This window comes from Vespa crabro, chromosome 2 (assembly GCF_910589235.1).
Source record: "Vespa crabro chromosome 2, iyVesCrab1.2, whole genome shotgun sequence".
Classification (NCBI taxonomy): Eukaryota; Metazoa; Arthropoda; class Insecta; order Hymenoptera; family Vespidae; genus Vespa; species Vespa crabro.
Genome location: NC_060956.1, coordinates 21069996 through 21097667, shown reverse-complemented (window position 1 = coordinate 21097667; position 27672 = coordinate 21069996). Strand labels below are relative to the sequence as shown.

The window sequence follows — 27672 nt, the reverse complement described above, 5'->3', positions numbered from 1 at the left end:
CTCTCTCTCACATACGCACGCAGACACTCATTCTCTTTTCTCTATCCATGTTTCTTCTTTTATATCCACCGAAACTCTACCGAGGGTGAAAATACAAAAGCTTGTAGGTGGTATCGCTTTCTGAAAAAAAAAAGAAGAAGAAGTAGGAAAAAGAAAAAACAAAAGAGTGAAAGAAAAAAAAAAACGATTGCAAAAAAGAGAATCATTCTTTCACCCCGTGTGCGAAGGAGTCATTCGTCATATCGTGCAGTAACGCGAATAAAAGCACGTTAATAAAGATAAAAGTTCTTGGCTCTCTTTATCGATTCTATTAATCGTTTACTCCTTCCTAAGCGTAATTAATCGATTATATACTATAGAAAAAGATTGCTCTAAAGAAAAAGGAGGAAAAGAAAAAAAGAAGAAAAAAAAAAAAAAAGAAAAACAGAATTAAAGGGAAAAAGAAAAAAATGCTACTGTCACTTTTCTTATCATCGCTTCGGGATAGGTAAAGTCTTAAGATAAGAGATTTTATTTATTGCAGGTGGATTTAAATCTTAGAATGATCATGAGCGTGTATGAATATCGATGATGATGATATATGAATATCGTCGATTTTTCTTATAGCGTTAGAAAAAAATTAATGTCGCAAGTGGTGCTATTATGTGAAAAATCGGATCTATGATTTTGGCCAGAACAAAATTTGGCGTTCTATGAGAGAAGAATTTCCTCTTCCGCATTGCTTTCTATAGCGTTCCACTTTCATGAAGATTCCTCTTGTGAACGCGAACATATCGACAAGATATGCTGGTAAACAAGTTCAAGAATTTAAATATCGGGGAAAACATGAAAAATTGGAAGTCTCGTTTGTCGATTGATATACGAATATCAACATGAATAACTTTATCCCTCGTAGATGCAAATTATATATTATATATATATATATATCTCAATTCTTTTTTTTTTTTTAATTTTTTTTTTTTATTTTATTTTATTTATTTATTATTTTTTTTAATATATTCTTTCGCTATTTTTTTTTCCTTCATCTTTTTTTCGTAATAAAGTCGTTAGAAGAATCATTCGCAGAGAAAACTCGTCGTGAGAAAATATATTAGCGTTGAGTAAAGATTCTCTCTCTCTCTCTCTCTCTCTCTCTCTCTCCTTCTCTCCTTCGAGAAATTGGAAAAGTTTGAGCGAAAACAACGGTCCTTCTTAAACGACGTTATATTTTTTCATTTGCTCTGTTCGAAGAGAGTCAGCATTTACGGTATTACAGTAGACGTTAAGAAGAACGCGTCGGTGCTACATAAGTCGTTTCGTTGCAAAGGCAGCTATTAAAGATTCTACCTATTCCTTGGCTATGGCGCTAAAGTGGACGTTTACGAACAGTGCTATCTGTTTCTAGGAGGGATTCTTTCGAGAGAGAGAGAGAGAGAGAGAGAGGGAGAGGGAGAGAGAGAGAGAGACAGAGAGAAAGAGAGAGAGAGCAAGTACCGTTGCTTCCACTCCTACAGACGAACGTTTTTGTAATTTTTCTTCTTACTTACGCTGTTCTTCTGTTATTTTATATTTACGATTATTTACGATAGCTTCGTAAAACTCGAAATTATCTTAACTTTGATTTACGATATATATATATCATATTAATTATATTATCTGTATGGGTTTTCTGATAAAAGGAAAGATAGATAAAAGAAAAAGAAAAGAAAATAATATAATAAGGCATACATAGAGATCTATTTATTTGTATAGTTTGATTTTTCGAATAAAAATCAAGCCAGGAACGAATTAATTCTAAATATATATATATATAGATATATAGATATTTGCGTGATATCTCAATAATACTTAATACCCAAAAGGGTCTCCGTTACCTAAGGGAAATCTTACAAGAGATACCGATGTTTACACTCGTGTCATGTCAGATATCGTATTATTCAATATATACGTTCCTATTTAATAGCAATGTGTTTTAAGTTTAAATAATATGGGAAAATATTATTGCAATGTGAAATACGATGGGAAAATCGATTGTTAAATATATGAAATAATTACAAAAACGATTAAATACGATAATAACTTTCGATAATGACTTTCGATAATAACTTTTACTCTCACGGTCTTCGAATGTAAGTAAATATATATATATATACAAAATAATCCCAACGTCTGAAAGAAAGGAGACAGAGGGAGAGAGAGAGAGAGAGAGAGAAAAAAGAAGAAACAGAAAATTACGTCATGTCACGAAGAGATATGACGATGAGATAAATCATTTTATCGTAAAAAGTGTGAGAGAAATTGGTAAAGTACTTCTTCTTATTCTTGTTTTTTTTCTTTCTTTCCTTTTCTTTTTTATGTCTTCTTAAGATCGAGCGAGAAACGCCGAGACGGTTTGTAGAATATACGTACAACGAAGGTCCTTGCCCCAGGACACGCGCTTAGCAGACGGTCGATGCCCAGGGTAACAACCGAAGTATTCCTATTCTCTGCTCAAGGGTATCTACCCTTTATACAGATTGCTTCAACCTTTGCCGAAGTCAAAGTAGAAATCAATTTCTATTTTCTTTCTTTCTTTCTTTCTTTTTTTTTCTGTTTTTTTTTTTTTTTATTTTTTTTATTTTTTTTATTTTCGAGTTCATCTCTCTCTCTCTCTCTCTCTCTCTCTCTCTCTCTCTCTTTCTCCTTCTTTCTCACATGCCACGTTTTTCTTTTTTCTCTCTTTTTTTTTTTTTTGTCTTCCTCTGTGATCGATCACATATATTTTCAACAAAATTGACTTCTCTCGTTTTTATCATTTATTCTTCACACTTCTCCTCTCTTTAGAGGGTCAAGTTTTCTTTTTCATTTTTCATTTTTTTCTTTTCTTTTCTTTTCTTTCTACTATCGATCCATTGATATTTTTTTTTTTTATTTTATTTATTTTTTTTTTTTTTTATAATCCGATCATAAGATGATCTCACGTATTCGAGAGTATTAAACATTGACAATTATACTTTCACTTCTTTCTTTTAAACTGATAAGAGATATTCCTTTAATGTGGATAACTTTTATCGTGGATCAAATTAGAATTAAGCTTTATCTTTATCTCGTTGCCATTCTCGAATTGGAAAAAAAAAAAAAAAGAAAAACAATAAAAGATTTCATTAATGAGAAACGTATGGATCTATTTGTTTTATGAAATTCAAATTTGTTTTATGAGATTTACGAATGGCCCTCCTCAAAAGCGTTGGAAACTTCGATAGGACTAACTTCATGTAGAAAAGAAAAAGGAAACCAATCAAAATTGTGGATACAACTTTTTAATAGTGTTTCATGTTCGAAAAGTCCTTCCAACGATAGTGAACTCCTCTCTCTCTCTCTCTCTCTCTCTTTTTCTATCGATTTATCTATGTATCTATCTAATTATTTCTCTTTATCTCTCTCTCGGACGAAAAATAGCGTGATAAAACTAAGTAAGCTTAGGTGCCGTGAATCGTTTAATTAAAAAAAGAACTTCGATCGAAAAAAACAATCAAGCAATCTTTGCGAGATTTAAATCAAATAAAAAAATGATATCACCCTGATATCGATATTTTTTTCTTTCTTTCTTTTTTTTTTTTTTTTTTTTTACTTTTCTTCTCCTTCTTCTTCCTGTTTTTTTTTTCTTTTTTTTTTTTATCGTTCGGAATCGATTATACGATATTATCATTTAATTATGCGGAAAGTTCCTTCTTCTTTAATTTTTCTTTTTTCTTTTTTCTTTTTTTTTTTTTTTTTTTTATTTTGAGTAAACGCAATAAAATCCAGTTTAAAAAATTGGTGAGATAAGTTTATGTATACTTCGAAAACATTAATCTCTCTTTCGCTCATTCGCACGGTATAACAGGCATATCTCGTTATTTACGATACGTTTCTTGGTTTACTACTTTTTATAGTTAGTTCATTCACTGGTACTATCTCTCGCAAGAGTGGAACGTCTTCATTCGAACGCAATTTATCTCGTTGATGTGAATCCTCGAAGCTATTGCTTCCAGCAAACTGCGTAATTCATATGATAAAATTTTAGTAGAACGAGGCGAGCGTAACGAAGAAGAGAAATTTTCTTGTTTGTAATGCACTTGTACGTAAAGAACATGACTCTTGTACGGTTTATTAAAAATATAATAGATATAGCGTTAAGCAATAGAAATATTCGGAAAACTTTCCGTAAGTGGGTGGTTCGTACTGAAAAAGTATATAACCTTATAAGCTTGTAGAATTTTACGATTTGCAAAAAAGGAAAAAAAAGAAGAAAAAAAAAGAAAAGAAAAGAAAAAAAAAAGAAAAAAATTAACCTTAAAAAAGTCGTGAAAAAGTGTAATTGATTTTCAAACTCATAAACATTTGATCCATCCCTAGTAGAAAGTCATCTAATAAACTAATAAATTATGACGTATTCGAAAGTAAAGATTTTACTAATAATATTTAGGACGTCTACTTCCACTTTTGAACTAAAAGAAAATGTCATAGTTATAATCACGAAAAATTCGTACTTTCTAAAGTGCGATATTAATGCAGGTACTTAAAACTTTTCTAACAAAGCGATGTTTCATATCGTGTTAAGTACAAGGATACGAACAAAACCCTAGTAGGACGATTAATTAAACTATAAAAAGCAAGGAAATATTACAGAACGTATCGTTTGAAAACTTCGCGTTATATTACACGACGAACTTTAATATAACAGATTTTGTTTTTGATAAATGATAAATTATAATAAGTCATTAAAAGTTAAATATATTGTGTGTACTTTTATGATATCAACCAGTATGTAGATATAAATGTTTAACGTATGATATAAATAAGATGAAGACGAGTTTCGATGAAACAACGAGTAAATATTTACGTAATCCCGTTAATTTAAATATTTACATCTTTAAGTTTGTGTGGATATACGTGTGTGTGTGTGTGTGTGTGTGTGTGTGTTTACTCGCGCGTACGTATGTAAATAAATAATATATACTTTACACTTGGTATTTGAACATACATTTATAAAATCTTTCAATGGTTCTCATTAATTCGAGATTAATAATAAATTTTTTCATTAAAAAAAAAAAATATATATATATATATATATACATATATATATAAAGCACGTGAGATTGTATCTATCTATTTCTAGAGATTAACATTATTACTTTGTTTACCATGTTCACATCGAAATAAAGTCTAATTTTCAACATGACGAATACTACTTAATTCTGTTAGACAGACTACGCAGTCGTATGATAACTTTGGAAAGGTAAACACACGGAAAACAATTGTAAAGGGTCGTCTTGTATAATCTTATCGTTGAATTTCGTAATCGTTAATTGAAAATTTTTATAAGAATCGAGGTAAAAAAATAATCAAAACATATACTATTACGAAATATTACTTTTATTACGAAAAATTCTTTAGACTGGGAGAAATCAAAATTTCTATTTTATTCAATGATATAACGTGATTGAAAATAATTTTTATTTTATTAAACGTTGGAAATGTATATCGTCGATCTACACACAAACACACACATACATATATATACACGTATAATAATTAACTATTAAAAAACTAATGTGAATCGTATGAATAGTGCGTATTATATCTGTGAATGACAACGATAAAATGTTCGTCTTTTCTCATGTTATATGCTCTTATGAAACATATATATGACGATTGTATTTGTCAACAACTCTATATGACGTTCACTTTATTCGCTCGTGTATGAAAACAAAGAGATAGAGAGTGGTAGAGAGAAGGAGGAAAGAGAGAGAAAGAGAGAGAGAAGAAAAACAATTTCAATGGTTTAACTCTGAGCAAGAAGGATATTCGAATTGGTATCGTCAAAAAGCTGCTAGCAAGCTCCGTTCGCTCTGAGCTATTGTACACACATGTACGAATCATTTATGTCTGTTAAACGAGCAGATTGTCGGGTACGTCTCCTCTCTCTTTCTCTTTCTCTTTCTCTCTTCTATGAGTTACGTGCAAGAAATGTCTCTTGATGTTGAGATGAAATATCGTTTGCACCGGATGGAGAAACAGAATCAACCGTCTAGTTGGACTCGGAAGGGAAATTGTAAATCGTCCTAAATATCTACATTTTGATTAATATTCTACATTGTTAACGTAAGTTGTAATATTCCTTTGTTATACGTACATTCAATGAAATTCGATTAGCTAATATATGTTTGTGTTGTTGTTGTTATGATAGCATAGAAATTGTGTATATATATATATATATATATCTATTTATACACGCATGTGTATATGATACGCATAGACGTACAGACACAACACATCTATAGGCGCATACGCGCGTTATTTGAAAAGGAATTTGGTTTCGAGGTGTATACTCGGATTAGTTACACGCATTATGATTCGAATGGATTTAAAGCGTATAATAGCGAAGGTATATAATTTCGTTCGGACGGCAACCGAGACGCAAAGTGAAAATTGATTATGAACGGTAGGGTGAAGTTATAAGGAAACATAGTAGATCAGTATATAATCCCGCTTAAGGGCGTCGGAGAAGCGATTAAATACTGGCAAATCAACTAGCACGAAAATCACCGGGATAATTTTGTTCGATCATACCGAGAAGGGGCCTTCGTTGGTTTTTCGAACTTTTACGAATAATACGGATCGATGTTGATGCAAAAATAAACGCGAGAAAAAGTAGAAATAATAGATCGCTTGAATGAAAAGGAAAGAAAGATTAAGGAGTGATGAGACGGGTCGGGGCGGGGCGGTATAGAAAAAGCAAAAGAAACAAACAGAACTAAAAGGAAAGAAAACGAAGAAAAAGAAAATATTTTTTCTTTTTTTTTTTTTACCCAATAAAAACGACAACTTTTAATCAGTCTCATCGGAAAACAAAGAACAAATTATAGCTTTAGGGGCTTTACTGATAAACGATGCGCATCGTCGTTCGTACGGACGTCGACGATTAAAGTATTAATTGTTTACGTGTGGTCGCGATACTTTTAACGAAAGTATTACCTTTTGGTTGGAAACAGAACAATATTATATATATATATATATATATATATATTTCTCGACTCATTTAATTGTTTTTTTCGTTTTTAATTTTTATTCTTTCATTTTTTTGTTTCTTCTTTTTTTTTTCTTTTTTTTTTTGCCTTTCCTTTAAATCACCCACTCCCAGTACGAATTAAAAATATTATCCAAAGAATGTGTTTACATATACACATACATACATATATGTATATATATATATATATATATATATACACCTATCTAACTACCTGTCTATTTACATTTTAAACGTTGAAAATATATAGATAAGAATTACTTTTCAAAGTAGATACCTCGATAAATATACAAGAAACGAGTATAAGAGGAAACGGTGCTATACTCGTTGGGTAAACTTATCTTTTCTTTTCTTTTCTTTTATTCTTTCGTTTGTTTTTTTTTTTCTTCTTTTTCTTTCTTTCTTTTTTTTTTTTTCAATATATTTTTTATTTTCTTTTATTCTTATACGGAAATACCGTTGCAGTAATATCGCAACTGGTATGGATTTTTGATCCTCAAAAGAATTACACGACGACTACTACGACGACGAAAACCTGCCTCTAAGGAGTCATTCGGGCGCTTTAAACTCGTTTATAATTTTTTTTTTTCTATGGTTCCCTCCGTCTCGCCCCCCTCCTCCTCCTCCACCTCCTCTATGTCCCTGCCCCCCTCCCCCCACCCCCTCATCGATGTCGGTGTCCCAGTTCCAATCGCCGGTTGACCTTCCACTCCAACGCTAGTGTCACTCCCAAGTATCGTGAAGCATGCTTAAGCGTATGTGAAAGGGTACGTGAAGGGGTTTCCAATACGTGCCGTAGCGCTATTTTAACGGAGATCCTTGGCTTACGATACATACCGAAGAGGCAACCCAATCCGCGCGGTTCGATTATTATTCGGCAATGGTGTATGATGCACCGTGATGCATCTTTCGAATCAATTTGTATAGTAGCCCGTGACTTTTGGGTGAGAACTTTGCTAAAAGCTTTCTTGTCCGACATTTTGTTCTTTCCTTTTCTTTTTCTTCCTTCTTATTCTTTATTTACTTACTCTTCTTTTCTCTTTTTCTTTTTTCTTTTCTTTTCTTCTTTTTCTTATTTTCTTCTCTCTCTCTCTCTCTCCTTCTTCTTTTTTTTTCTTTTTTTTTTTTTTTTTTTTTATATAACCCCAGCTGTTACAGGATAAAGGAAAGTTAAGTTTTCTTGAGAATTTATTCTTATTGCGGGTAACATGAACGAATCGAAGTGAATCGCTTTATCGAGCGTGAACTCGACATAAATTCCACGATGATGCGTACATATGTATGTACGTACGTATGTACGATACGTAGTTACATACCTATCTCTATGTTTGGTCTTACGCAATTTATCACGTATCCTTTCTTCTTGCGTCGCTTTTTTTTTTCTTTCTTTCTTTTTCTTTCGTAAAATCGTTCGTTCGCGCCCATTCCTTCCATTCGTCGTCGTCGTCGTCGTCTCTCTCTCTCTCTCTCTCTCTCTCAAACGAAAGAAAAAAAAAAAGCGACTGTCTCGACTTCGAGGCGACCGCGACGGAATGCTTCCGCACAGCTTGCTTGCAGAAACTTGGCACGAGCTTTTCTATCAACGGAGAAGATTCGCTCCTCCGCGAAATTAGCGACGAAGTATCCAACTATTTCTTTTCTTTTTTATTTTCTTTTCCCTCTTTTTTTCTTCCTCTCTCTCTCTCTTTCTCTATCTCTCTTTTTCTTTTCTTTTCTTTTTTCTTTTTTTTTTTTTTTTTAATTTCTATCGCACAAGAAAACTTCACGCGCAACGAACGAGACATACTGACCGCACGAAGAATGTTCAATTTCTCTGGCCAAGTTAACTTTGATACGTCAGAGCACGTAAGATAAAGTAAACGTGCGCATGTAGGTGAACGATAAAACAAATAATGGCCTTGGCCGTTTGTAATGGATCTTTAACCGAGAGTAGTAAACTCCTCCAACTCGTATTCTAAATGCGAAGTCATTCATCGTCTTGCCTCTTCCATCAGATCGCGCCCATCTTTCCTTTTAATTAATTTAATAACGTTAAACGTCATTCTGTCTGATACGACGAACCTAAATAACAAGTTAATATATATATATATATATATATATATATATATATATATATATATATATGTGTGTGTATGTATATAACAGACGACGATTTACCAACGATACCATTTTCTTATTGTTAGCGATTTATTGACTTTTTATACTTCAATTGAATAGAAAATGATGATAGTGGATTACTTATCGATCGATCGTAGGCGTTGCCGAGATGTGTTTTCTTAGAATCTATTCGATTCAGAGAACAATAACTCGATAAAATATACATAGTAGAGAATTTATTCTTTACCGATAAGATGCGGAAGTGAAAATGTTTTATCTTCATGTATACCTAAAGATTTTTAATAGCCGTTTTATTTCTTTCTTTCTCTCTCTCTTTCTCTCTCTCTCTCTCTCTCTCTCTCTCTTTTTCTCCCTATGTATATACCTATATACGTACGTACGCACGCGTATCTAAACGCCATAATTTCGTGCTATTATGTGAGTCATCCGTAAGAGAAAGAAATTATTGTATTAAATAACTACCGTCTAACACGTATAGCACGGCACATAAAGACTTCTCGCATCCGCGTTGCTCTCCTATTCGATCCACTTTTCTAATCCATTTCAAGTGCACGAAACTCTAGTCGCGGCTTATTTGTCTCGAGATTTTTTTATATGAAATACTATCTGTCATACGTGTGTGTGTGTGTGTATGTGTGTGTGTGTGGGCGTACGAGTATGTGTATAGGAGAATATGAATTATCACTATCGCAGATTTGTTCGTTCTACCCAAAGGATCGTCTCGAAAATGAGTAATCGATTGGTGGAGCGATGTTTCCCGCGGGAGAGTATAATAATTTCTGCCAGGATCGATATTCCACCAAACTATAGATTATGTTTTTATTTCTCGTCCTTATTCGTCGTCGCTTTTATTATTCGAAAATCTAACAAATTATAAATTTTAACCAATATGTTTTATAAGGATATATTATTATAAAATTAGATAGTATTATATTATATGTAAATTAAGAAGAATCTAATATATAGAAATTTTCGAAGATGTTAATTTTCAATTTTATCGTCATGTTATTTTATAAGTACATACTTTACTGTATGTGTATATATCTTATATTATATATATCTATATATGGTAGGATAAGATCCAACTGTCCGAAACTAATCTTGGATTGTAAAAGACAGAACGCTAGGATTTTAGTAAATTACAGGATCACGGCAAGCCACCAAATCGTAGTACATACACGTACACTTATACACATACACATACACACAAAGATTTTTCGTTCTTTCGATTTATCAATATTTTCTTTCTAGATACTGCGTAAGTTCGTAAATACATACATACACATATACCAATACTACTTCTCTCTCTCTCTCTCTCTCTCTCGCGTTGTTTCATTTACTTTCACAGAGACGGAAGCTATCTTAAGATTTGCTCTATTTATATAAGAAGAAAGTGCTTTTCGAAGTAAAGAGGAGTGCGATTTATTTGCGATATCTCGAGTACTTCGAGAGAAATTGGGTTGCGATATTATGAATGTATGTTTTTTTTATTTTTTTTTTTATTTTTTTTTTATTTTTTTTATTTCCCCCCTCTTCCTCCCCCCCCCCCACCCCACGCCAATCAGTACGAATGATGAGATTATTTTCAATTATTTACTTTTTATTTACTTACGCGAATTCAATTATATTTTTCAACGTAGTAATCGTAATTAATTTTAATGATTTTTTTCCCCTTTTGTTTTGTCTTTTCAGGTAAGATATCAATTCAGGTGTCTGATTTTGTTCATGGATAATAAAAAACAAACTACGACAAGCGTTCGTACGTTGGGTGAGTCATTTATTTTTAATGAATCAAGAATCAAGATGATAATTTTAGAAATGGTCTAACTCGTTTCGTATGAACGAGTTTTTTTTAAAGACTTCCCATTTACAATTTCGTTTCATATCTAGAACGGACATGAGATTTTAATTATATCTTTATGAAATATAAAGATTTTCTACGATAGTTGCAATCAGCAAAAGTTTTTGTTTTGTTTTGTTTTTGTTTTCTTTTTTTTTTTTTTTTTTTTTTTTTTTTTTTGCATTATCATCATCTTTTCCCCGCTCATAGAATGAAATGTTGGCAGAAAATCAGAAATACATTCGGATCAGAGATAGTCGAGACACGTATCGCGTTCCGTTTAACTTTTCCACTGATTGCGAGAGAAAAGGGTGCGAATTGTTCGATACGTACCATTTACATCAAGGGCGTCAAGGAATAAATCGTTTTATAAAAAGGAGAGAAGGATGGATGGACGAGATAGAGAGGAGATCCGACAAACAAACAGAAACGTCCGTTTGACTAAACGATTTGAAAATCGCTTTGGTAGACAGCTTTTTTTTTTTTTTATCGTTCTCGGCAAGATATTTTATCAATCAGTGTCCTACTTTTTTCGTTTAACGAAAAAAAAAAAAAAAAAAAAAAACAAGAAAAAGAAAAAGAGAGAAAAAAAATAAAAACAAAGAAGTAGAAAAAAACGTGACGTTAACGTTTTGAACCAATCGAAACAATCGATTGTATTTGTGCGCTTGCTCGGTAACAAAGATCGTCGTGTGACGATACGTTGAAAAAGATTTTCTTCTTTTTTTTTTCTTTTTATTTTTATTTTTTTTTTTTTGGCGAACGAAATATGACAGAAATAGAAATAGGATGATGGGGGGCGGGGGAAGAAGGGTTGCGGGCGGACGGGGGGAGGCGATTTGGGGGGGGATAGGAACGATTTGAGATTTCTCTTTGACGCGATCGATCTTCTGCTTGTTCGTCGATACTGCCGTTGAACTTCCTTTCATCCTACGGACACACCACAGTAACGAAAGAGCTCATGCCACACACGAGAACCGGTTCCTACTTGTACTCAACTCACGAACCAAACCCGGTCTCTCTCTCTCTCTCTCTCTCTCTCTCTCGATCGTTAAGTGTATTCTCCTCTCTACCGTCTCTTTAAGATTCATCCACCTAACGTCCAATTTTTATCATCAAATACGCATATCTTCGATCCGATGTCCCCGTTTACGGTTTTTACATCGTTATGAAAAATCTATACCATGAAAGAGAGAGAGAGAGAGAGAGAGAGAGAGAGAGAGAGAGAGAGAGAGAGAGAGAGAGAGAGAGAGAGAGAGAGAGAGACTTGGGTTCGATGTTCCACCAGTTTGATAAAAACAGCTTTTTCTATATCCTTTAGGATAATTTTTTGAAATATAATTTTTCGATGATATCTTATAAACTAATCCATATTGATAATCGATATAATACAAGACGTTTCCATTTAAATAGATCGCTATATCGAAATATCGTGAAAATTCAATGGGATCCCTCTTTCGTATGGGTCTACTAATTACCATAAATCCATCAGTGGGTAGGATCCGTTGACTATAAATGCGTCGGGACGTAGTAAGCGGAGAACCGACCGATCTGACTACTACCACTTTTAGTAGGATCGATAAACCAAAATGGATTATTTGACTTGGTCGAAATAAGATGTAATGATAAATCGTTTAATTACGAAGTTCTTTTTGGTATAGAAAATATATGCGCGCGCGCGCGCCCGTGTGTATGTGTGTGCGTGTGGGTATGAAGAGGAATAGAAGAGAACAGGACGAAGGCCGACGAACTCTCTTATCTTGCCCGCTCGCTAAACATTCTTTAGCGCTATAAAGATTATAATTCATCCCTTTCTCTCTTTCTCCCTTCCTTTCTCTCTCTCTTTCTCTCTTTCTCTTCCTTTCTTTCCCTCCCTAGCGATGATACAACGATGCTGATATGTAGGGAGGAACGAACAAGCGCCATTCCCTATTTCTCTCTTTCATTTCTCTCTTACATTCCACCATCAACACCATTGGCAAAATATATCCCATAGCTGTAGCAACAGAAGCAATAGAGTAACAGTAGTAGCAGAGTAGCAACAGGAACATAGTAACAGTAACAGTAGCAAACAGTAGCAGCAGCAGCAGCAGCAGCAGCAGAAACAGGCAGAGAGTAGTCGGTCTTGCGAAGTTTTCTACCCTTCCAAATAAGGGTATAGGAGCTTTTTGCCGGGCGAAGTAATTCCACCGGCAGACACCCCCTCCAGTTCGACGGCCGCGTGGCGGTAGACACGCTCCGATGGTGGGGATGCCGAGCTTTCGAGGGGGATGCAGACAAGGCGGGAGAAGGAGGAGGTGGTGGAATAGTAGGAGGGAGGAGGGTGGGGGTGAAACGGCTCGGTCGCTTGGTTGGCTGACTGGCTGGCTGGCTGGCTGGCTGGCTGGCTGGCTGGCTGGCTAGCATTGCTCTTCTCTTCTCTCTTCTCTTCTCTTCTCTGGTCTGCTCTGTTCTATTCTGCTGTACTGTGCCGTGCTGTGCCGTGGTGCCGTGCCGTGCCGTGCTATGTTGTAAGGGGTTGCGTCGTGGCGCCGCCGTTGTCGTTCCCTTGCGGATTCTCTCCTCGAAAGGGAGCTTTCAGTCGACGCGCGACCGCCCTCAACTACACGTAGAGAATCGTCGTTCGATCGTTCAGATTAATATATCGTACCGGTGGTAGCGCTTTTGCGTACTGACGGGGGTACGGGGATATCCTCGTTAACAATCTCCCTCGTTCTCTATATATATATATCTTTCTCTCTCTCTTTTTCTCTCTCTCTCTCTCTCTCTCTTTCTCTCTTTCTCCTTTTTATCATAAATCCCCCTTCGGCCACCGGGCACATTCCCCTTTCTCGTTTACGGGAACTCTGCTACGTTTACGGTGTGCGGAAATAGGACTCGCGATCTAAGGTATCTCGTTAATTATTTATAACGTTAGTTAGTTTTTATTTGCTCTTTCTCTTCTTGATTTTTTTTTCCTTTTTTTATTCCTCTTTCTTTATCTTTTGGTTTTTGCTTTTTGCTCTCTTCCTCTCTCTCTCTCTCTCTCTCTCTCTCTCTCTCTTTTGTCTACCTTCCTTACTTCCTTTCTTTCTTTTATTTCGCTTATACAATACGAAATGGATGGAAAAGTTTTTTTTAACTTAAAATAGATTACTACGTCATAAACTTTGTAATAGTAGTATCCTTTGCGTGGGATCGATTATTGGTGGAGAAAGGATCAATGATTATTCGTTGTCCAATTTGCAATAGGTAAGATCAAACGTAGATCAATCGGTCGGTCGATTGATTGGTATTGGTTCTTCTCAATTCATAAGATAGTAATAAAAAGAAAAAAAAAAAAAAAAAAAAAGAAAAAAAATAAAAGATGAAGAAGGTAAAGGAAAAGAAATGTCACAATATTGTAGAAAGAAATCACGCCAGAATCATGGGGGACTCGTGGCGTCACACGAAAGTCAACGACGTGGCCTTGATAGTATAAATCCTTGAGTCATTCTTTACGACTGATATTAACAGCGTTTACGTACGTAGGTACGTACATACGTATGTACATACATACATGCATATATATATATATATATATATATATATATATATATATATCTACGTATGTTGCTAGTAGGCAATTGATCGTTGTTACTTGCATACAACTTTGCGAGTGGATAAATAGCTTGACTCATCGTAACCTCGCGAAGAATGAACTCTCGCCTTCTCTTTTACGAGCCTTTTACGAAGTTCGTCTTCCGAGAATCGATTTATATGTGTATGAGTGTTCCTCCTTCTCCTCCTTCACCTTCTCCTCCTTCACCTTCTCCTCTTTTTTCACCTCTTCCTCCATCTCCTTCTTCTTCTATTTCTTCTTCGTGGTCGAACCGTTTTCCGTGACCAACGAGAAACTAAATTACGGATCGATAAACTCAACGACGACGACGACAACGACGACGACGACGTAAAATTTTCCTTCTACGTTCCACGTACACATTTGCTTTTATACTATTCATAGAAATACACGTATCGTTATAACGTTAATTCGCATGATCATTAAACGTTTGTTCAAAGTTAAATTCTACGTAGTTACTTACTTTTTAAGAATATACCCACGCATTACTAATGATACTAATTTCAGATTAGTTTATGATAAAAGCTTCGCGTGACCATAATCGTTGTTTAGATAAAAATTAATTTTTTTTTTATTTTGTCACATGGTAATATCGATCGAATGAAAAAGTCTTTGACTTTCATTGAGAGAGACAGAGAGAGAGAGAGAGAGAGAGAGAGAGAGAGATAGAAAGAGAAAGAGAAAGAGAAAGAGAGAGACAAACGAGTTCCAAATGTCTCCTTTCTCTATCTCACACAACACACGCACATACATACACACTGTTTCTCTTTCTCTTTTTCGTCTTCGTCCTCCTGGAATTTGGTACAACCGGTCGGACGACCCACTGATCGACAGAAAAATAAGATTTCAATCGACGACCGGCCGCGTTTCTTCAATTTTAAGTTTCGCGTTTTAAAATGCGCCGATGACGAGACGAGTATTTTCATCGGTGATCGATAACTCGTATAAAACTAAGAAGTAAAGACAATTTTATTCGTCGAGGAGTTAATCGAATGGTAGAAAAATATATATATATATATATATATATATACCCTTCTACCCTATCTCATTCTCGTGCCGATCGTTATCGTCTTTCAAGTTCATAGACGCATACGCTTGAAGGAACTTCTTTTTCATTTCTTTTCTTATTCTTATTCTTTTTCTTTTTTTATTTCTCTGTCTATCGCCGTCGTAGTTTCCATTCCGTCCGACGTAAATTTTGTTCTGAGATTTTGTACTAGTGCGAGAAAATAAGACAAATTGAATTTCCAGAGGTTTCCTCTATCGCGTTCGTCCCACGGTATCGCTTGAAAATATTTACGAGAATCGATACCGAAGCGTGTCCATATAAACTACCTTACAACGATACTTTCTTTTGTCTATTCTCGTTTTATTTTTTTTTTTCTTTCTTTCTTTTCTATCTCTCTCTCTCTCTCTCTCTCTCTTTTTTTTTATTTTGTTTCTGCGGTTAGGAAAACGCCGTTCCAACGTACGAGATTTACGGCGTTTAGTTACGGGAAGGGGAAAAATGAAGAAGGAACTTTGATGATACACGACTGAACGTTATGGAACTATATATGGGTCGGAATCTCTATGGGGCGTTAGTTTATTTTTTTCTTCTTTTTTCTTTTTTCTTCCTTCTTTCTCTTTCTTTATCATTCTCTCTATTTATCTCTTTTTTTCTCTTTTACTTTCACAAATTCTCCAGCTTCGTTTTCAACGGTATGTAAAAAAGATCTGCGTCACATTGAGAACGGGAACGAAAGCCAAATTCGAAAAGCAAATGTTAAAAGATACGAATCGCGAAAGGATGTCACCCATGCTCTCTCTGTCTCTCTATATCACTATCTCTATCTCTATCTCTATCTCTATCTCTCATTCATCTTAACTATTATTTTTATGATGCCACTTTACCTATCTCCCTTTCTTTATGTCTTCTTTTCGACTTTTCCCCTATCGTACTCGAACTCGTTCATCTCGACTTTATGGAACGTAACGCGAAAGGTATATGACCCGAAGCATCTCATAGAATTTTTGTTTCTTTCAGAAATTCGTTTATAATTCTTTCACGAAATTCTCGTAAAATTTTAGAATAAGAAAAAAAAATTTGTCAATACGTCTCTCTCTTTCCCTCATTCCTCCACTCCTCTCTCTCTCTCTCTCTCTCTCTGTTTTGCTCACTCCTCTTCTTCTCTTTCGCTCGATTGGAATAAAATAAGAAGGAAAGTGGAAGAGGTGTCTTTTAAAATATTGTATATTTTTGTGTCAATCAATAAAATCGAATTAATAAGCCAAATGATATTTCTCAAGTCAAAACAGATAGATTATCAATAATCAATTATTATTATTATTATTATTATTATTATTATTATTATTATTATTATTATTATTATTATTATTATTATTATTATTTTGATGTACTGTCTCGTATTTCGTATGATTAAGTATAATTAATGATTAAGTATACGATATCTTTCAAGATATTCGATAATACCATCAACAGTCGAAGGTGTCACTGGGATGAATAATTTACCTTTAAGGCATCTGTCTTTAACGAGTAAAACGGAACGAGAGAACGTGCGGATAAGTCGCTTTTTATGGAAAGCTTGCTGCGAAACGAGTTTTCTGTAAAAATGCCCTCGTACGAGCTCGCGTCTCTCTCTCTCTCTCTCTCTCTCTCTTTCTCTCTCTCTCTCTATATATATATATATATATATATATATATATATATATACATATTTTTTTTCCTTTGAATTTTTGCATGATCGAAATCGTGACATGACCCGTCGTGATTTAAATGTTGAAAAACATTCATTCCGTCATGCGTCTTTATGGTGATGATGGTGTTGATGATGGCAATGGCGATGGCGTTGACATGGTGAAGCGGCGGGGGTCACGGTGTAAAACTCTGGTACATAGCGAATACGATTCCTTGCACAGATTTTCCAAGTTATTTGAATTTCTAAACGCATGTCTCTCGTGCTTTCAAAGAGGCAATCCGATACTCTCGTAGCGCGTGCGTGCCAGTTGTCTATTCGATCTTATTCCTTTTTCTTTTCTTTTCTTCCTATGTATATATATATATATATATTTTTTCTTTTTTTTATTTTTTGCTTTATTTCCTTTCCTTTCATTTCCGTTCCCTTCCGTTCTCTTCTCCTTTACGAACAGCTTAAACTTTCTTTCTCATTAAAGACACGCGAACCCTCAACGAGTACTAACCACCTACCTACCTACCTACCTACCTACCTACCTACCTACCTATCTATCTACCTGTGTAAATACATAACGGACAATGACGTGGTCGTTGAAGGTTCTTTCTTTCTTTCTTCCTTTTCTCTCTCTCTCTCTCTCTCTCTCTCTCTCTCTCTGTCTTTCTCTCTATTTTTTTTTTCATACTCTTTTCGATTTATCGATAAATAATAGGTGGTAATTCGTAGAAAAACGAGACTGTCGAGATTTGTTCGATTCGTGAAAAAAATTCAGAACGAGTCGAAAAGTTCTACAATTTTTAAACGTCGAACGAATCAACGAGTCAACGCCGATAGCTGGAAACGAATCTATTTCCGTGTATATATATATATATATATATATATATATGTTTGTATATATATACACACATACACTCATAAATATATATTGAATTTCATAGATACATACCTATCGAACAGTAAGAGAAATTCGTCTACGAGTTAGTAAAGAAATCTTCCCATTACTGATATTCGTGTATTAGTGCTACTAGCTCTGGCACGCTATTACTGATATTGGTGGTGGTGCTGGTGCTGATTCTATTGCTGGTGCTGGTGATGCTGGTTGACGCGTACCGGTTAGTTATTTCCGCTTTTAGATTACCTACCTAGCTACCTAGCTACCTAGCTACCTACCTACCTATCAGCTATTTTCCGTTTATTCCGTTAAATCGTCGTATTACCTACGAATACTATTAACTGCTTCGGAAAATGGGCGAATTGAAATCTACGAAAGTAATAGATTATTTGTTACTATTATCGACGAAATAATCTGATTACAGAAAATATATTTCTAATGGAAATTTTAATAGAAAGAGATATGAAAAAAAGGAAAGAAAAAAAAAAAAAAAAAAAAAAGAAACGGGGGAAAAAAATATAAGAAATTTCAATTACCAACCAGACGTTTTATTAAATTATAAAAATATCGCCCCTTTTTATTTCTATTCACGGCAGATAGAACATATTACGTGTATATTATTAAAATGAAAATTAGACGGGATGTATCGTGAGAATTGTGAGTCCTTTCTCTATATTAAAAATTTTCTCTAGTGATCGTCATTACGATAATCTGCAACTAAGTAAAGTAAAGTAAACTAAAGTAAAGTAAAGTAAAGTAAAGTAAAGTAAAATAAGCAATTAAGTAAGCAAATAAAGTAAAGTAAAGTAAAGTAAAGAAAAACGATAGAAGGAAAAAACAGGAATTAAAAGGGACACAAAAAAAAAGAATTATTACGAGAGCAACAACAACGTGGAAAAAAAAAGAGAAGAAGAAGAAGAAGAAGAAGAAGAACGGGGGGGAAAAAAAATAGACGGGATTCATTAGCGTGTTCGCGCGCTAGCGCTCGACCGTAGAAGGGATCGAGAAGTAGAGCGAATACAATTCCTTCGAGCCAATGACGCGTCCCGCGAGCAAAAGGTTGCTTCTATATCGACGATGTCGATTCGACAGAGAAACGTTGTCATAAATGAATGCGAAAAGTCGTTTTAACGATCGCTTCTCAGCGAGTGACTCTGTCTAGTATATGTCCGTCATTGTCGTCGTTGGTTTCCGAGGCCTCTCGACGCATTGTGTTGACTCGTTGATGTCGCGTCAACGAGTTCTTTCTCTATTCCCTGTCTCTCTCTCTCTCTCTCTCTCTTTATATATATATATATATATATCTGTCTCTCTTTCTCTTTCTTTCTCTTTCTTTCCGTCGACACAGTCGATACGATTCACAAAACTGGCCCATAGAAATCGAACTTTCCGTTCGTATATACTCACATATGTATGGGAGAGAGAAAGAGAGAGAGAGAGAGAGAGAGAGAGAGAGAGAGAGAGAGAGAGAGATTCATTTAAAGTTCGTCGTGGCACCGGATTTAAGTATCGCTCCAATAAACGCGAAACGATGCTCTCTTTTACCACCCTATCTCCATACAGTATCTCCATCCGCTTCTTCTTCTCCTCTCGATCCCTTCTCCCCTTTTCTATTCTAATCCCCTCCTTATCCCCTGTCCCTCCCCCCCTGTCCCCTTGCCGACCGACGACGACCACCACGACCCCGACCTCTCTCTCTCTCTCTCTCTCTTTCTCTCTCTTCTTCCATTTACCTTTTACCAAGATTCAGAATTCTTCGCACAAACTCGCTAAGTCATAGATTTCTCATAGAAGAGGAAGAAGGAGAAAGAGGAGGAGGACGAGGAGGACGAGGAGGAATAAGAAGAAGAAGTTAAAATTCGGTTCTGGCTACGTTCCATAAATCGTGATTTATTTTTCGCTCGGGTAAAAGAGTTACGTTAAGGGCATACAAGTGTGTCGACGATTTTTCTACAGGATTTTTATCTTCCGAATCTAGAACTTTATCCTTTGGAACGTACAATATCGTATTATAGTAACCATTCTATCGTAACAGTTGCTCGATTTTATAGACTCTTGTACGTTCATCTTTATTTGTTTGTTTGTTTGTTTATTCATTCCTTCGTTCGTTTGTTCATTCGTGCGTTCTTTTTTTACTTTACATATGGCACGTTTAAAATTTCCCCTTCTGAAATTTAAATGCGTTATACATTAATGCATATATATACATATATATATATATATAGATGTTATGGATATATAGTTACTTACGTATATATATTTGAGATCTATTTAGAATCGTTTAACGTCATCGAACGAGGAGTAAGCGGATTAACTTCCGTGCGAACACGTGCCTACCAGGGTACCTATGTTCGTGATATGGACTATTTAGTATCGATCGAGAACGGTCCTATTCCACTTGAATCTTCGTGTAAGCGGCTTCTCCTCGCCTTCGCATTAATATCTCTCTTATATTAGGATTAAATCAAATGGTATGATACGTATAATTTTGTATGACTATATATATATATATATATATATATATATATATATATATATATACATATATATACGTGAAAAAAATTGGCAGCACATAAATGAGAGAAAAAAAGATAAAGAAACAGATATTTAAAAAAAAAAATTTAAACACGCGCACATATACACACACACATGTATATATATATATATATATATGTGTCCATATCGCATGTAAAATTATTCTGATCGTTGATATCAAAATATTTCTCTTCGAAGTTACACATATCTACATTTATTACATACGTGTCATGTATGGATGCTTCGGCAGGTGGCATACCTAATTAGATCCGTTTCTTGTACGATCCTCATTTCTCATAATCGAATGAACACGTACTCGATTATTGCTTATTAGCATAAAAACCACATCGATACATTTCCGATAATGAGAAAGACAATGTATTATAATTAATTAACTTTGATCTTCTTATTTTTTCTCTTTTTTCTTTTTTCTCTTCATTTAGAAAATAATATGTCATGCGTGATTCATAACTAGCCATATATATATATATATATATATATATATATTATATCTTGTGGTTATGTTGATCGCGAAATTCACGTTAAATTAATGTTGATTATGCACCTGTTCGTGCACGTAATGGTCGAGCGAACGTGGACGCTGTCAAATCACAACCACTACCTGTCACGTGTGCGCCGTCGCTGAACACACGCGCGCACCTTCTACGTTCGTGATAAGGATGCTTATGTACGTGTTTTAACGTCCATACATACATACATACATACATACATATATATATATATATATATATATATATATATATATATATATGTATGTATATACATACATTGGATCTTCGTAGTGTTCCCGATCAATAACTTCGCTACGCGAGAGAGAATAACGATGCTTTAATCGCTCGCGTATTCACTCGTCTCGATTGTACACGAATACTTTATAATATTAGTCGTTATTCGAAAATTTAATACCCTATGATCTATCCTAGTTACAAATTCGATCATTCTGATTTGTCGCTTGAAATTTATGATCTTTTTGACATTTGAATTTTCCACACAAGCTGATATATATACACACACATATATATATATATATATATTTTTTTTTTTTTTTAATTTTCTTTTTTTCTTTATATCTCTAATGACACTTCTTCCTCCTATCGTCCTTCCTATCCTCAATCTCAACCCATCCCTATATCTAGAAAAATAAATAAGCTTACATGTTTTATTTCTACGAAATTTCAAATTGTCAAATTTCAAAACTTTATGATGTCCTCGCGAATAATATCTATCGATTCTATCGAACGAATATTTTTTGTATTAATCGATGATTAATACGATCTATCGTTTTGATAATAATCAATCTTTTAATTGTGACTTTTCGTCGTAAGACGTATAGAAGCGATGGGTTGGTGGGAGCGTTGAAGGACATATAGCGACAACACGTATGTAATTAACGGAACGGAAACTAATAATAATAATAATAATAATAATAATAATAATAATAATAATAATAATAATAATAATAATCTCTTTTGTTTCTTCTGTATCGAGTAAGTAAATAAGTAAGCAAGCAAGCAAGCAAGCAAGTAAGTAAGTAAGTAAGTAAGTAAGTAAATAAGTACGCTAGCTGGTCCCAGCTAGCGAGAACTCGCATTAACGAGACAAGAGTCGCGTCTCGTTGAACATAGAGCAAAGTTATGTAAATGGACACGTAACACTGGATGCATGTTCCGAGAGCAGGTGGAATATGACCCCCTGTTGTGCGTCAGAAAAATATGCTGCTTACTGTCGACGAACGAACGAACGAACGAACGAACGAACGAACGAACGAATGAACGAATGAACGAACGAACGAACGAATGAACGAAGCAACCAACGAAAGTAGAGTTAACTCTTTGTTTGCCATCTCTTTTTCTTTATCTTTATCTTTCTTTATCCTTATCCTCATTCTCCCCAACTTCTTTCTTTCTTTCTTTCTTTCTTTCTTTCTCTTTTTGTTTTTTTTTGTCTCCATCTTTCTTTGTCCTCGACTTCCCCTCTCTCCTTCATTCTTTCCTTTCTTGTCCATTCTACTGCTGTTCGTTCACTCTTCGTTTTTTCTGATTCGTCGTCGCGAATTGCAACTGCAAAACGAGACGTTAGAGATGAAGCAAGAAGAGCGAGATGTGTGCTCGTTGATGCTTGCCCAGGATCGGTTTCAAGGTGATGCTGTACAAGGACGAATGGAAAAGGATACGGATGCGTGAACATGATCGCTATAGCTCTCGATGAAGTCTCGAGGACATATACATACATACATACATACATACATACATACATACATACATACATACATACATACATACATGCATACATACATGCATACATACATACATGCATACATACATACATGCATACATACATAATATATATATATATATATATATCTTTCTCTCTCTTTCTGTCTTTCGCATTTACTATTCGTTCCAGGTGAATTTCGATAATCGATGCGCTTCCTAAATGCATTTTACATATGCACTTATATATTGTAAGAGTTTAAGTGAATTTTTATGAGTTCCGTTTATTTGAAAAAGGGGATCGTTCGTTCGTTCGTTCGTTCTTTCTTTTATTTCTTCCTACGGAAACACGACTGATGGTATTGTACAAAGAGAGTAATGGGTAACTAAAAAGAAAAAAGGGAATAGGGGTAAGCTGGTTTAGTGAATATGTAGTTCTTAGAATAATGTTAGAAAAGGGTAAAGGCAAATAAAGAGTGAGGAGATATATTCGACGTATACATACATATATGTATAGTAATCGCGTTCGTAATAATAATAATAATACATAGTTGCGTTTGTCCTTTGTTCGTATAACTAGAAGAAACCCTGCTTTTTGAGCTTATTTCTCATTCAAAGAAAACTTGTACGATTTATTTTACGAACTAGATGATCCTTTTTACGAATCCTATGGAGTCTGTTCTTCCTTTCTCTCTCTCTCTCTCTCTCTCTCTCTCTCTCTCTCTCTCTCTCTATTTTTCTTTCCTTTCACATAACGTTCTCCATTTCTGTTCTTCCTTCCTCTTTTATTTATTTATTTATATATATATATTTTTTTTTTGTATCTCTTTTCTCTCAATGAAATTCTCATCGAGGATTCAATGACACGTTTGTAAACGACTATCTATCGAATATTTATCTTTTTTTTTTTTTTACTTTTACATTACAACACCGTATAATTTCACGGAACGTAATACATGTATTGCGTATATATACACGTTAATACTATATAAAAGAAATGAAAATATTATTAGAGGTGACAAAGTCTTTTTGCGTACTCTCAATGTATATATATATATATATATATATAAACAGATGTTATACACGTTCTAACGTATGTAAGATATCTAGTAAGTAATGTTTACTGTTGCTAATTGAAAGAGTCATTTGGAGTATATATGTATGTGTATATCGATGTCTGGTGGTGGCATGGTCGACCTAGCTCGACCAAAGCATTCGTCTTATAGCATCGTACACCGATCGAGCAGGTGGAGTCAGTCTTGTGTGTTCGAAGCTCGAGCTAAGGTGGTTAGCCCGGAGGTAATAATTGCGGTTGGAATACACCGTCGTATAATCAAATTGGGTCATGTCTGATCCTACTCGTTACGAAGACAGGCGATCGTTCGGACGAGCGATTATCGCGGTTTGCTGTTACTAAACGTCTATCTCGAAGACACCTTCGTCCGATCATGTAATAATAATCTTCTTGTTAAAGTAAATTATTATTGTTATTTAGAATCGATTGGCGTTTTTTTGTTTTCTTTTCAATTATTTCTTTTCTTTTTCTCCCCTTTTTTTTGTTTCTGTCATCTCGAGCAAGATATATATTTATACTCCAAATTACTGGGATATTGAAACTCTTGAGGAATTATTTGATCTTATATGATTGCGACGTTTTTATCGATCGAATGAATACGACACGTACAATAACAATACGTCCGTATGATTTATTAGATAGAAATTATGTTTTATATATGTTTTATATATATATATATATATATATATATAAAATTGGAGTTCTTCGTGATATTTGTTCCATAAGACATTTTCTATACTTCGGTCGTCGCTCTGTAACACGCAATCGGTATCGCGTGCATAGAAGTGGGCTAATGCTGTGTCTATAGCAGTTGAAATCTAATGTCGTTTCGAGCAAGACAGAAAGAGAGAAATGAGAGAAGGTCGATGATATCGTAGGTATATTCTCTAGGAACTGAAAAGCTTATATATATATATATATATATATATATATATATATATATATATATACATTTACATAAGTATATGCATATGGATAGTATGTATATGTGGTGCACGTGTTACCATCTTCTTTCTGTGTTTTCAACCACGAGTGTATACGTAAATGTACGTATATATGTAGATAAGAAAAAGAGAGAGAGAGAGAGAGAGAGAGAGAGAGAGAGAGAGAGAGAGAGAAGGGATGAAAGTGGGAAAGAGACGACAACAATGAGGTGCCGCGGCTCGTAGCATGTGGACTATTTATAACAAATCAATACGAGCCGAGCGTTCGGTGCGTTCTTCACGTGTTCAGCATCGCACCTGCAAACGGTTCATATATAACGGGCGTCCGTTTGGTATCAAAATTAAAAAGAGTCACGCGAATTGCAGTCTGCCATTGACTGCCGGCGGTACTTCCTCTTTTTCTTTCTCTCTCTCTCTCTCTCTCTCTTTCTATATTTCGCTCGTTTACTAATTTTCTCTCGTTCATTTTGCAAAGTGATGAATGTTCGCAACGTATGTTACAACGGTATTGCCACGGCAACGGATAGTTGATTACTATTTACGATAGGATAGTAGGTGCCATCCGGTCTTCTATAGCTTACAATATACCAGGATATAAACAGCTCCTCTTGAATAGCGATAATTTCCATCTCGTTTAAGTATTACTTAAAATGAACGTCCTATAGTACGTACGTACGTACGTACTTACGCACATATGTACCTGCATATATATATGCATACATACATATATACCAGATCTTAACGAGGGACCTCATTTTGTTATTACGTACATATGCATTTGATTTTGAAGAAGAGTAACGATCGAGATTGGTTAGAGAAAGATCGACCGTTTCTCCACTCGAGAATCTAATTCTTCAACGTCTCCTTGAGATTTAAACAGTAGAAGAAACTATTTCCATCCATTTTCTGATGTATCCTGCAAAACTAATAATAATAATAATATGTTTGCGATATAACGACCGGTTGGTTTTGCCATCGTACGAATTTTAGATCGGGTGATCTAAATTGGGTGAGGTCTAGCCCATTATGTGGAAAATTGTGAATTAATTGTGTCGCCGATTAAACGGGGAACAAACCCAAAGGAAAATTTATTCCATCTATCACAGCTTCTCGTGTCTTCCTTCTGGAAATCGTCAAAATGTTTGCCGCTATGGTGTTGCATAAGCACAACAAGCAAAACAATGGAAACAACTCGAATAATCATCATCATCATCATCATCATCAGCAGCAGCAACAGCAGCATCATCAACAACATCATAATAATCATCATCCTAGAAACAACAACACGTCTGGTAGCAGTAACAATTTGAACAACAATCATATCAACAATAACGTCAGCAACGTCAACCAAGCGTTCGGTGCAAGAACGGTAAGTTTTGATAGTGTTGTTTATTTATATAGAATTTATATTTTACTATATCGATATATATATATATATATATATATATATATATATATATATTATTAAAGATTGAATGGTTCCTTTGTTTAAAGCCGTCGTTTTAACGTGCGATTCGTGCGAGCGCACACCTGTTGCTTCCTTTCCGGATCAAAATGCGTTCTATTAATTCGATGCTGTCCGTTCCCGCGTTCACCATTTCGATTAAATAAAATCGTGCATATCGAACAAACGAACGATCTAACCAGAGTATTGTACTTATTTATTTATTTGTTTTTTCTTCTTTGGAGGTTTTTTTTTGTTTTGTTTTTTACGTCAAACAAAATAAAACGATAAACGTTATATCTAAAAAAAATCATTTAAAATGTTGTTTGGTATATCAGTCGTCAACTCATCGAATTTAAACATTTTGCAAATTGCTCAATCTATCGTGTCATTATATTTATAGAATTAAATCCGTATCGATTATAATATTTAAATATATATATATATATATATATATATATTTATATATGATTAGCGAGCAAAAGAGTATATAAGTTAAAAATTATTATCATTAGGTTATCAGAGAGAAAAACATTTACAATAATTACATTTTATAAGTGCAATGCGTAATATATGGGGTTTTAAATTTTCTACGTGAAAGTTGATAAAATATGTGTCTCGTCGTACATCATTGAATTGAATTTAAGAAATGTGTCTATACGTCATAATGAAAGTATAACAATAATATTTTATATTAGAACAGATAAAACTAAAATATTACCTTACTTTATACAAGGATCATTATCCTGAAGATTAAAGCTAAAATATTAGCTGGCTTATGTTCTGTTTTAAATCAAAAAATTGTTTTTAATCAAAAATTCGACATACAAGTACTAGATACTTTTTTATCTTTCCGTCAAAGATATATAACACACACACACACACACACACACACATATATATATATATATATCATCTCGATTAAAATATTTTTACGTATTATACGAAAAACTCGGTAATAATTAATGGACGTAAAGAGAAAAAAAGAAGAAAAAAAAGAAGAAGAAAAAAAAAGGGAAAAGATTTACTGTTTTTGACAGCGAACATGAAAAAGTAACATCACTTGAATTTCAAAGAATTTTTATCGTCTGTGAGTGAGGGATGTACACAGAGCAATAGAGGAATAGTGAACAGAGTGGAGAGGAGAGGAGGAGGTGGAGGTGGTGGTGGAGGTGGAGGTGGAGATGGAGATGGAGGTGGAGGTGGAGGTGGAGCTGAAGGTGGAAAAGGACTGAGTTCGTTGCTCCATTCGGCTCCGACTAAAGCCTC

General features: G+C 34.5%; 1 protein-coding gene across 6 annotated transcripts in view; it reads left to right on the top strand.

Annotated features, from left to right (window-relative positions):
- LOC124422102 (serine/threonine-protein kinase 26) overlaps positions 1–27672 on the top strand; it is a 104589-nt gene that overhangs the window by 12079 nt on the left and 64838 nt on the right. Inside the window, exons 1-3 of one of the 6 annotated variants that reach the window (XM_046958098.1) lie at positions 10604–10624; positions 10841–10916; positions 26066–26328. The exons of 1 other annotated variant lie outside the window; for it this stretch is intronic. In XM_046958098.1, the coding sequence (XP_046814054.1) occupies positions 10619–10624; positions 10841–10916; positions 26066–26328 (345 nt within the window). In that variant the 5' untranslated portion in view covers positions 10604–10618. Of the gene's footprint in view, positions 1–10603; positions 10625–10840; positions 10917–13487; positions 13878–24098; positions 24240–24994; positions 25062–25949; positions 26329–27672 lie in introns of those variants that run through there. 4 more of the 6 variants (XM_046958096.1, XM_046958101.1, XM_046958099.1 and 1 more) reach the window with 4 other exon arrangements.